Source organism: Populus alba, chromosome 6 (assembly GCF_005239225.2).
Source record: "Populus alba chromosome 6, ASM523922v2, whole genome shotgun sequence".
NCBI classification, from domain to species: Eukaryota; Viridiplantae; Streptophyta; class Magnoliopsida; order Malpighiales; family Salicaceae; genus Populus; species Populus alba.
The window spans coordinates 25,539,663-25,551,878 of NC_133289.1; the positions used below are offsets into that span (position 1 = coordinate 25,539,663).

Below are 12,216 nucleotides of genomic sequence, written 5' to 3' on the forward strand. Positions count from 1 at the left end.
AACAAGCATTTCAAAAAAAAAAAAAAAAAACAAATCCCTAGTTTTTCTATCGATATAACTAAATATTAAAGTTTATAATTAAAAAAAAAACAAGAAGAAAAAAAAGAAAGCACGGATGTTATTTGTAAAATTGGTGTAAAAGAGATTTTTTTCTCATGCTAAATATTAATATCTAATGTTTAAAAAGAATATTTACTACCAGAAAATCAATAAATACAAACGGAAATACAAAGGGAATATTTCCGTCGGTAAATTTTCGAGGGATTTTACCGACACAAATATTCCCTCGGTATATACCGAGGGATTTACCGTGGGAAAACAAATTTAAAACAAAGCAAAAAAAAATGATGACGTGTCATTTTTTACCAATGGAATTACCGACGGAATTGTTTCTGTCGGTAATTCCGTGTCGGTAAATCCATTGGTAAACTATGAACACTGTTCATCATGTCAATTACAAAGGGAATTACCAACGGAATTTTCTGTCGGTATTTTCCAGAGAGCTCCAGAACTGTTCACCTTTCAATTGTACTGTTAATTGTTGTTCTTTACGGACAAAATCACCAATAGATTGAAAAAAAATTTGGTGTTATTTGGCGGTTTTTTGAAAAAAATTCGATTGATTTAAAATTTTCATTTAAATATTACAGACATAATCACCGACGGATTGAAAAATCATCGGTAATTTTTTGCGGTTTCTGAAAACTTTTTATGAAATTGAAAATTTAAATTTGTTTCCGTCGGTAATTCCGTTGGTAAATCCATCGGTAAATTCGTTGGTAAACTGTGAACACTGTTCATCATGTCAATCACAAAGGAAATTACCGACGGAATTTTCTGTCGGTATTTTTCAGAGAGCTCCAGAACTGTTCATTTTCCAATTGCACTGTTAATTGTTGTTCTTTACGGACAAAATCACCGACGGATTGAAAATACGTCGGTGTTATTTGGTGGTTTTCTGAAAAAATTCAATTGATTTAAAATTTTCATTTAAATATTACAGACAGAATCACCGTCGGATTGAAAAATCGTCGGTAATTTTTGGCGGTTTCTGAAAACTTTTTACGAAATTGAAAATTTAAATTAAATATTATCGATGAAATTACTGACGGAATAATAAAAAAATATTATTATTCAATTATCCGTTGGTAAATCCGTCGGTAACGCTCCTCAATAAAAAACCTGAATCCGCTTACTTCACAAGAGATAGACTCGTTATTTCTTCTTCTTCTTCTTCTTCTTCTTCTTTCTTCACTATATGTAAAAAACATCAATATCTATTTCTTTCTCTTCTTTTTTCTCTCCTCATCTCCTTCTCTTTTCCTCCATGCTCGGGTATGTCTTCTTCTTCTTTCTTTTTTTATCCTCTTAGTTTTTTTTTTAATTAATATGCTTTACAAAAAAAAATTTCCTTAGCTTCACTTGCAAGTACATTAAGGTAGGATTTTTTTTCTTCTTATTTTTCATGATTTTTTTCACTATATTTGTTTTTTATTTTATTTTTAATTGATTTTGTTCTTAATAATTGTATAAATGTTGTTGTGAGATTTGTTTTTCATATGAGATCAATTTTTAGTTGATTTATTTATAGGATTTTTAAATTTTAGCGTTTGTTCCCCTAGTAAATTCGTCAGTAATAATTATTTTTTTTATTACCAACGGATTTACCGATGGACAAAAAATTACCGACAAAAGATTCACCGACGAAGAATTTTTTGTCGCGTGAATTAATTACCGATGGAATATGTGTCTTACACTGATGGAAAAATTCCGTCAATAAAACTGTTAAATCTTGTAGTGATTAAAAGTGTGACTTATTTGTAAAAATTGATGTGTAAAATGATTTTTTTTTCTAACCCCTATAGAAAATTCACTATTGTTTAGACAAAGAAATCTTTTAGAATTCCTATTTTGTACGAACCAATAAAAAAATACTGAAAGATTTTGTTTCCTATTTTGATCTTATATAAAATATTTGATATATTATCTATTTTCTTTGACAGGTGGATCAATCAAAATGATTTTAATAATGGATGTAATGATATAATTTCCATCGTTGCTCTTATTTATTATTACAAAATCCTTCTAGGAAAACTAGAATATATATATATATATTAGAATAAGTTTTTGAGTGTTAAAACTTTTGTGAGGGTAGAAAAGGGTTTGGATTCAAATTGTATTAGAAAACTATTTTGTGAAAGTAATTTAAACACGACCGGATCTTTAATTAAGAACAAGGGACTCCAAATATAATTTATTCTTTCAAACTAATTTTTGGATTCGTTCAAAAACAATACTAGGCTTGGCTCTTCTTAAATGAATTGCTTAATTTAAAATTTTTGTATCTGATAAAATTCTTATGTAGTTTATTTGTCATATTTTACAAGTCGTGGGATATCTCCATTGCTTGAGACGGACTTTTTTAATGATTTTTTTTTTATATTTAGTTTTCTTTAATTAAGTTCATTTTGGATTGTTTGAAACTATGATGATTTTAGGTGGATTTATTTTGGAAAATTTTTGTGTTATGCCAGTCATCAAGGATGGATTTGCACCATTTGAGTCAAATTGTTGAAGAGCTATGGAATGGATGGGAGCTTCGAATATTGATGTTACTCAGTCTCTTTCTGCAAACTATCCTCGCCCTTTTTGGTGATCGGCGGAAGTACGCCACTGGATTCTGGCTTCGTTTTGTTGTTTGGTTAGCATACATGTCAGCAGACTGGGTGGCAACTTTTTCACTGGGTATCCTTGCTCGCAGCCAAACCAACTCTGCAAATCCTAACTTGATTCCAGTATTTTGGGCTCCAATCCTTCTTCTTCATCTTAGTGGCCCTGAAACTATTACGGCTTTTTCGTTGGCAGACAATGAATTGTGGACAAGGCGACTTCTTGAGCTAGTGATCCAAGCTGGTGTGGCTTCTTATGTCTTATACAAGTTATGGAGCAGGAATACCATCATATTTGTAGCAATTCCCATCCTTGTTTCAGGAATTATTAAGTACGGGGAGAGGATTTGGGCTTTGAGGTTAGCTACCTCAGAGAGTTTTACCGCCCACGCAAACCAACCTTCTGTGAAAGTATCTTGCATCGCGATAGAAGATTTATCCAACGATAGTTCAAGTGAGGTCAGAATTTTTCATGACGCTCGTCTTTTGTACAGAACGGTCCAGATTCTGTCCACAAATCTTCTTCTAGAAAAAGTTGATCAAGAAATGACCTATGAAATTGTTTCTCACAAGAACGCCGGGGAAGCCTTCGGGTTGACAGAAATAGAGCTGGGATTCATGTATAATCGGCTTTATTCTAAGGTGACAGAGATTTCTTCTCTACGCATCATTCTCCACTCTATCACCTTCTTATCCTCTATTTCTGCGTTAATCTCCTTCTCAATAATGACACTGAGCAAGAATGTCTATTCAAAAAAGGATACGATGATATCTTACTTGTTGCTGGTGGGAGCTGTCTTGCTTGACTGTTACTCTATCACTGTGTTTTTCACGTCCGACTGGGGTGTGCTTTGGCTTGGCGGTATTGAAATGCCTTTTCATATTTTCGGTCGAATCAGTTTTCCGTTACCAGCATTTTGCATGAAGAGAAAAAGATGGTCAACATCTATGGGACAACACAGCCTGATAAGTGCTCTATCAAAGAAACCAGTGAACAAAATTCTTAAGAACTTTCTAGGGAAATGGAACGTTGATAGCAGGGAGAAGGTGGGCAAGGAATTAAAAGAATTGATCTTCAAACAAGTCCTGAATAAACGTTCAAGGTACGATCCTTCTACCGATGATTTCAATGCCCTAGAGAAACTATTGGAACAGAGAGGTTTAGAGGTGCTTCGAAGCAAGCATTGCTTTCATAGATTTGAATGGAGTGTCGCTGCTGTAGAATTCATTCATAGCCTTCTCACTTGGCACATCGCTACTCATGTTTGTTTCTCTGATGATTCTCGGAAAAATGCTTTTGACAAGACTCGAAATTGCGTAATGAGCAGCAGATCATTATCTAATTACATGTTGTATCTCCTGGTTGATTGTCCAGCTATTGTAGCGGTACAGCTCAGCGGAACAAGGTATGCTGAAACTACAATTCATTTGCGTCGTCTCCTTTCCAGAAATATTCGTAAAGATGTGAAGCTCAACATTCCCTTGGATGCATTATCGTTTCACGAAGCTGAAGTGAATGCATTTTTCAAAAAATTGCTTGAAAGTCCGTCTACCATGTTAAAGGAAATTAATGAACAAGACGAAGGAGAAATGTCAGCCCTACTAGATGGTTGCATGCTTGGTTTGTCATTGCAGTCATTGGAGGCACAGGATGGTTGGTCAAATGACAAGAAATGGGAAATGATAAGTGAAGTGTGGGTGGACATGTTGATGTATGCCGCAAGTCATTCTGTATGGAAGGAGCATGTCCATGCACTTGCCCGAGGTGGGGAGCTACTCACTCATGTCTGTCTTCTCATGGCACATCTCGGTTTAAGTAAGCAATGTCGACCTGAAGTAAGTGAACAATTAGCTGCTCGGGCTAAAAGGCTTGATGATATTGTTGGGCCTGAGGTATAGATTATTCTTGTTATTTCTTTGGATTCGTACAGTTATTATTAATGCTTCAATTAGGATGGAACTTTCTCATGTATTATTATATGATGCCTTTTGGCTCTGTGCCATTCCTCTTGATCACCTAGTTTAGTCCTTGTTGGGTTTAGCTTCTTCTTCTTCTTCTTCTTCTTTTGATATTATTTTTTTCATATATGAAATACCATAGATTTTAATAATCAACAATTAAAGCCAATAAGAACATGGCTAAACATAGAGGAGAATACAAAAAAGTGGTTTGTTGAGAATTTATACTTGCGAAACCCTCTCATACTAAATAATTCTCTAAGTAATAAGAAAGCCACGCAACTAAATCAGCAAGTCTAAAATTTCCTTGCTTGGCTAAGTTATCAGCAACATAATTCTTCTCTCTACAAACATTCTCAAAAAACATAAAAAGAAGGATATTAGAAGCGGTGTATATATCATTGAATTCATCTTCAAATGTCACATGATATTTTCACCTTTTTAATCCAAATAATAACATTGTAAGAATCACACTCTATAATCCATTGATTTGAAGAAGCGTAGCTCTAATCTGTATTCAAAAATAGTGTTTTTTTGAATTGCCAAGACCTAGCTTTACTGGAGAGCTGATATTACCTGTAGAGCTAGAGAAAACACGAAGAAGTTTCCTTCATGATCTCTTAGAACTCCACTAATTCTTAGTAGTCCTGGATTGTCATTTATAGAGACGTCAATACTTCATTCCAACATACATACCTATAGGGGTAGGAATCCAACATTTCTTCTCTTTTTTATAATAGTCGAATTTTATTAATAAATACAGAACTTTGATGAGTATATAAAGTTTTTCCAGAAAAATATTGAAGGTTGATGATATACAACAAAAAATATATATATATACATGATAAAAAAAATTGTTTGCAAAGAAAAATAAATAGTAGATGCTCGAGCTAAAAGGCTTGATGATATTCTCGAGACTGTCGTCTCTGGGTATGAGGTATATAGAGTAGTGTTGGTGTTATTTTATTAGTACTACTATTTTTAATGCTTCAATTCGGATGGGACTTTGTCATCTACTAATGATTTAAGAAATCAGTTTATTAAAGACTTTAAAAATTTAGCTCATATTACAAAAAATATAAAAAAATATGTTTGTTTTTTTTTTAATATCTTTTTTAAATATATAATTACAAACTTATATAAAAAAATTTACTCATTTTGTTTTATTAACGTTAGAATTTCTTTACATAAGGATAACAATTTAAATATACATTAACATCTAAATGTTTTTTAAAAAAAAAACCTTCCGAAGGTCAAAAATTATTAGGATAACAATTGCTTGGACTCGGACCGTGCTGGAATTTTATGGGTCTCGGGTACAGTGGCGGCTTGTTTGCTCCACCCATCACCGCCACTGGCAAGCTTGCTGGTTCACACGCCGCAGCGGGAAAAACCACGCAGCGAGAGGATCTGATCTGTTTTTTTTTTTTTTTTTTCCTTTGGTTTCACCTTCTTCTTCTCCTTTACAAGTGGCTGGCGGCTCTGTTGGTTCGAAGATGGAGGTGAGGGTGGCTGGAAGGCTGGTTTGGTGGTAGGTGGAGCCCGATCTGTAGGGAGAAGAAAGCAGAACAGATGGGGGGAAGAGAGGTAGGCCGTGGGTCGGCTTACTGGGGGCTGTCTTATGGGGAAAGATGAAGGAACGAAAAGGCAAATGGGGGTGTTGGTCGGCCCTTTCTGTGTTCCCTTTTTGCGGGGGAGGCGACCAGAGGTAGGGGTTGGCGTCAAGGGTGAGCGGCGGAAGGAAGAGTGAAGGGAGTGAGGGCTGTTAGGGGAAAGGAGACGGAAACGCTACTGTCTGGGAGAGGGCTCTATGGGGTTAAGGTGGAAGACGTTGTGGTTGAAGAGAGAGTGGGGGGGGGGGGGATCTGGTTCGATGCTGGAAATGGCGATGGCTGGCGTTTGTGGTTCTGGTGGGTGTTCGGGTGAGAGGGGGAAGATCTGGTGAGGGAAGGGGAAGATCTGTGAGGGGGAGCTGATGTGGGGCAGATGGAGGTGCAGCGGCAGAGGAAGGAAATGGGAGGTCTCTCTGGTTTTTATCAAAAGGAAAGGGAAATGAGGGGGCTCTCGGGCTGAACGTTGAAGATGAGGAAATGGGCTGGCTTGGCAAAGGGAGAGGGCTTCCTTGGGCGGCGGCTGGTTTTTGGTAGAGATAGGGAAAAAAGTACCCCTCTTTACTTCCAAATATCTGTATTTTGATATTTTTTATAAAAAAAAACAAGTAATATTAACATAGACTTAATGAGATAAATAATAATTTTAAAAATAATACATTAAAAGTAAAATGTGATCAAAAAACTTTTAAAATTTAAATTCTTTTTAGACGATATAGAAAATACTAAATACGATATATATATATATATATATCAAGAATGTATTTTTTAAAGATTTTTGTGTTTTTTTTGGCTATTTTGATTTTTTTTTCAAAATTTTATTAGAAGATTGAGTCAACAAAATAGGCAACAACAATTTTTATGAACTGTGATAAAAAAAATTGAAAGGATACAAGGTGTATAATCTTAATAAAAAAAAAAACAATTGTGGTTACAATGGATATCAAATTTGATGAAGAAGGAGAATAGAATTGGAAGGTAAATAATGATGAAAAATTTTCTCCATGTTCTTAATAAAAAAAGATGAGAAAATATAAAGATTATAAAGAATATATAATCACACCTCTACAAAAATCAATAAGTTTAACTTCACATTTATCTTCTTTTTTTCTTTTTTCTTTTTTCTTTTTTGTGAAAGCTCAAGTAGTGGTAACTAACAAAGTCTACCAAAAAATATAAGGAGCCTTAATTATTTGTACAAGGTAACTAATTTTAGTGATGATTGTCGCACCCCAAAAAAAAATCAAACAAAAAAAGTTTGTTTTTGCAACATTCGACTGACGACTTTCATTTTGTTCTGTTTTGCTGATTTGGTTCTTTGGGAGTCGCCACCTAGTATTTTGGTCACTAAGAACCTTAACTGGTCTTTCAGAGATTCTAAGGCAAGGGACTGGTTGCGTAAAGGGAAGGTATTAGCACCCCTAGTACGCCCTACCTAAGGTAAGCTGCTTAGTGTTTGGTTTGCTCTATAATTGCTATGGTGTCGGTATTTTCTAGGCTCGTCAATTGATTTTGGATAGAAATCTAAGGAGATTCCATGTGCTTTGAAAGTTTATTTTCCCTTAGTATTTCAAGAGTTTGCGACTCATAAATCGTGGAATAAAAAAAAAATTTAATTTTGAAATGTCCTCGATTATAATCAAGGCTTCTTTCAAGAATGTGTGCGGATTTATTACTCCCAATAATATTTTGGATATTCATCCTTCTAAGGATTTCTTTATCCAAACATTAGCGGTGAATAATAAATAAATTTTCTCCCCAAAAATAAGATTTTTATAGTTTTTGGAATATTGGTCAATACCCTTTGGAGTTTTACAAACATGTTGTAAAATCCGGAAATGCAAGAAAATAATTTGTGTTTAAGAAATCTATGCGAAAACACACTTTCGAAGCTTCCAAAATATTTTTTTATATATAAAAGAGAACATTTAAAACATGTTAGAGTATTGGCCGTATGCAACACGCAAGAAAATATACTTTTTTTAAAACAATATTTTTTTTTTTGACGAAATCGGGTATTTTAATACTAAATTTGTATCTCCACAGCATAAAAATACAAACTAATATTAATTCATTTAAAAAAAGATGTACGAAAAAATCAACAATATTTTTAAGGAATTTTAGAAATTTTTGAAAGCAAAAAATAAATTTATCTTTGAAAATTTCGGGTGTCTCGACGAAAATCAGATATTTTAAATACTGAATTTATATCTCCACAGTATATAAAAAGAATACAAACCCCCTAAAAAAATATATATATATATATATATGAAAGGAAAATAACAACCCTTTTTAGATTTTTCAGATTTTTGTTTTTTTTTTGTTTTTTTTAAAAAAATATATATATATATACACACACATAATATAATATAATAATATAATATAATTATAATATATTAATATATTAAGGGGGCTGGTCCGGCCCAACTAATTGGGCCGGACTCAGCCCCAAAAATCGTTGGGCCGGAATCGGCCCAAAAGGTATTGGGCCGAACCCGGCCCAACAACTATCCTACCTTGGTCTGGGCCGAACCGGCCCAAACCCCCGGGTTGGGCCAGAATCCCTCTGGCCCAACCACATGTTTCTGGGCCAGAATCCGTCTGGCCCAGAGAAGAAAAAGCAGCCCGGGGGGGAATTATTTTCCCCCCCGCCTCCTGCATGCAGAACGCCTCTGCATGCAGGAGGCAAAACTCGGCAGTTTTGGAAAGAAAATGAGCAGGGGGAGGGAGAAGCGTACCTGGCGCGGCGGAGACGGTGGTTTGCTGGCGGTGCTGCGGTGGAGGCGGTGACAGTGTCCTAGCTCACGGACGGCGACTCCTCATGGTGATTTTCCCAAACAATCCGGCGACGCCCTCTCTGTTCGCCTTCTTCGTTTTTGTTTTCTAAACTCCCTCCTTGCGTCAAACTTTCACTCTTCTCTCGGTTTTTTTCTGGGTTTTCAGTGGCTCTCTCTCCTCTCTTCAATTTTTTTCGGCCCCTTTTCTCTTCGGTTTTCCTTCCTATTTATAGGGAAAAAACGGTGCCTTTTGCTAGTGCGCCTTGGGTGTAAATCACGCAACGGCTGGTCGGCCATTGACGCGTTCGGTGGTGGTGGGGGCGAGGAGAGAGAGGCGGGATGGTTTTTGAAAACGGTTTCCTTCTTCTGTTGCAGGTTCGGGGGGGAAAGGAAGAAGAGGAACAGTGTCGTTCAAAACGACGCCGTTCCAGTCTCTTTTTTTTTTTTTTTTTTTAACATGAAACGGCATCGTTTCAGACAAAACGCGCCGTTTCATTTAAATGGCCAAACTTCAAATCAGTCCTCCAAATTCGGTCCCCGCCCCTCTTGTTGGCCACCTTTTTCACTTTGGTCCTTGGCCTCCGATTTATGCAATTTAGCCCTCAATTGATTAATAAACTTTCAATTTCTTCAATTAAGCCCCTGAAACAATTCCAAACAGCCCCCTCTATCTTTGCGCCTTCTCCAAATTGGTCCCTGGTTTCGGATTTTCACAATTAAGTCCCTAATTGGCCATTAAACTTCAATATTTATGCAATTAAGCCCCTGATTTGACCCAATAAATTCCTAAAAAATATATTTTGGCCCCAGAACTTAAATTTCTTCTAATTAAAGCCCAAATTGACTTAAAAATTAATTTTTCTTGCAATCAAATCTTCTATAAATTCAAATAAAAATCCAATTAAATCCATAAACATCCAAATTTGGGCTTTTTCCTCAAAATTCAAATTTTCCTTCTCAATAGGGCTTTCATCCTTCAAGAATATACTGTCAAAAAAATCAATCCTTGTATTTTTAAATTCCTTGACCAAATTTCTGACTGTTTTCCGAGCGCTTCTGCCTCCTGTTATTTTTTCTAACCTTTTTTGGCTATTTATTTTATTTTTCATGGGGACCCAAAAATGGGTTACAACAGATGCCCCCTATTTATAATACTTACGGAGCATGGGTTTTGCGCAGTAAGTGTTATAAAGATAAACCCAAAACGGAACTCCCGAAACTGATATGGTCGAAGCTTGATTTATCTGAAACTTCGTCCTTTACAACAATCCTCCTTAGCCCAAAAACTATGATCAAAACTTAGTCATCTCGAGATCCTTATCCAGCGATCCTCTGAATTCTTACTTTAGTTTGATCAATATGGAAATCCATCCGAGATCCCATCTGGTGATCTCCTTTAACCTGGAATCCCATCTGGCGATTCCTTTACCCATAACCAATACAAAAAGTGTGTGTGTGGTCTCATTATGATGGGTGACCTGCCCGAGTGGAAAAGAAAAAAAGTGGTCTCATCTTTTGGGTGACCTACCCAGGGGGAAGAATGGCCTCATTATTATGGGTGACCTACCCAGGTAACAAAAACGGAGAATGGTCTTATTCTTATGGGTGACCTACCCAGCAAAAATATGGTCTCATTGTGATGGGTGACCTACCCAGGAAAAATGATGGTCTCATTGTATGGGTGACGAACCCAAGAAAAATGATGGTCTCATTGTATGGGTGACGAACCCAAGAAAAATGATGGTCTCATTGTATGGGTGACCTACCCAAGAAAAAAATATGGTCTCATTGTATGGGTGACCTACCCAAGGAAAAAAAATGAAGAATGGTCTCATTGTATGGGTGACCTACCCAGCAAAATAATGAAGAGTGGTCTCATTCTTTGGGTGCCCTACCCAGGGGAAGGAATGGCCTCATTCTTATGGGTGACCTACCCAGGCAAAAAAAATGAAGAATGGTCTCATTGTATGGGTGACCTACCCAGCAAAATAATGGTCTCATTGTATGGGTGACCTACCCGAAAAATGATGGTCTCATTGTATGGGTGACCTACCCAGAAAAATAATGGTCTCATTGTATGGGTGACCTACCCGAAAAATGATGGTCTCATTGTATGGGTGACCTACCCAGAAAAAAATAATGGTCTCATTGTATGGGTGACCTACCCAGAGGGAAGAATTCTTAGTAAACTCCATGCTTTTCTAAGAAATGGTTTCAATATGAGGTCCCTTCTGGCGACCTTCCTTGATGAATATCGAGGTACGAGATCCCTTCTGGTGATCTCAAATAACTTGGAATCCCATCTGGCGATTCCTTTTATTCAAAGCTGAAATATTAGGTCCCTTCTGGCGACCTTCATCGAAATATGAGATCCCTTCTGGCGATCTCCTTTAGCCAAACAACTTGGAATCCCATCTGGCGATTCCTTTTATACCAAAGCTGAAATTTGAGGTCCCTTCAGGCGACCGCCATTGATGAATATCGAAAATGAGACCCCTTCTGGCGATCTCAAACAACTTGGAATCCCATCTGGTGATTCCTTTTATTCAAAGCTGAAATATGAGGTCCCTTCTGGTGACCTCCATTGAAATACGAGATCCCTTCTGGCGATCTCAACAACTTGGAATCACATCTGGCGATTCCTTTTATACAAAAGCTGAAATTTGAGGTCCCTTCTGGTGACCTCCATCAAAATACGAGATCCCTTCTGTCGATCTCAACAACTTGGAATCCTATTTGGCGATTCCTTTTTACCGCATGCTATCGATGTCGTTCTTCCTGCTGGCAGGGTTTGAAAACCATTATCTTCTCTTCTTGTTGTTCATAGAATCAACTCAATGATTCTTTCTTCGTCCATAATCTTGTTGGAATGCGCTAAGATTTCCTCCTGTAACGATCCAAAAAACATATATGCAATGATTTATGATTAGATGCAATGCATGCATTTATACCTGGTTTTGAAACATAGGTCCCAGCCTCTTCTTCTAGTTCATGAGACTCCCTCTTAACATGAACTTCCTTTTGAAGTCGTATGCTGGATTTATCTCTCGTGTTGCCTATCATATTCTTGGAGAATAAGTCTTTGATTTTCTTTTAAGTAGTCCTTTTCTCAAAATGTATGACTTGTATTTGCCTCTTTGTCATGCTTTTGTCAAATGCTTTAGCTTGGTTTTCAAATCTATAAGCTTTTATCCAATTTTA

The 12,216-nt window shown here is 36.4% G+C and overlaps 1 protein-coding gene across 1 annotated transcript; it reads left to right on the plus strand.

Moving 5' to 3' along the window:
• Positions 1 to 2,543: 2,543 nt before the first annotated feature.
• LOC118032256 (uncharacterized) lies at positions 2,544 to 4,568 on the plus strand. Its single transcript, XM_035036902.1, has one exon. It carries the CDS (start codon positions 2,544 to 2,546, stop codon positions 4,566 to 4,568), a length of 2,025 nt encoding a protein of 674 aa, XP_034892793.1.
• The last annotated feature ends 7,648 nt before the right edge of the window (positions 4,569 to 12,216 follow it).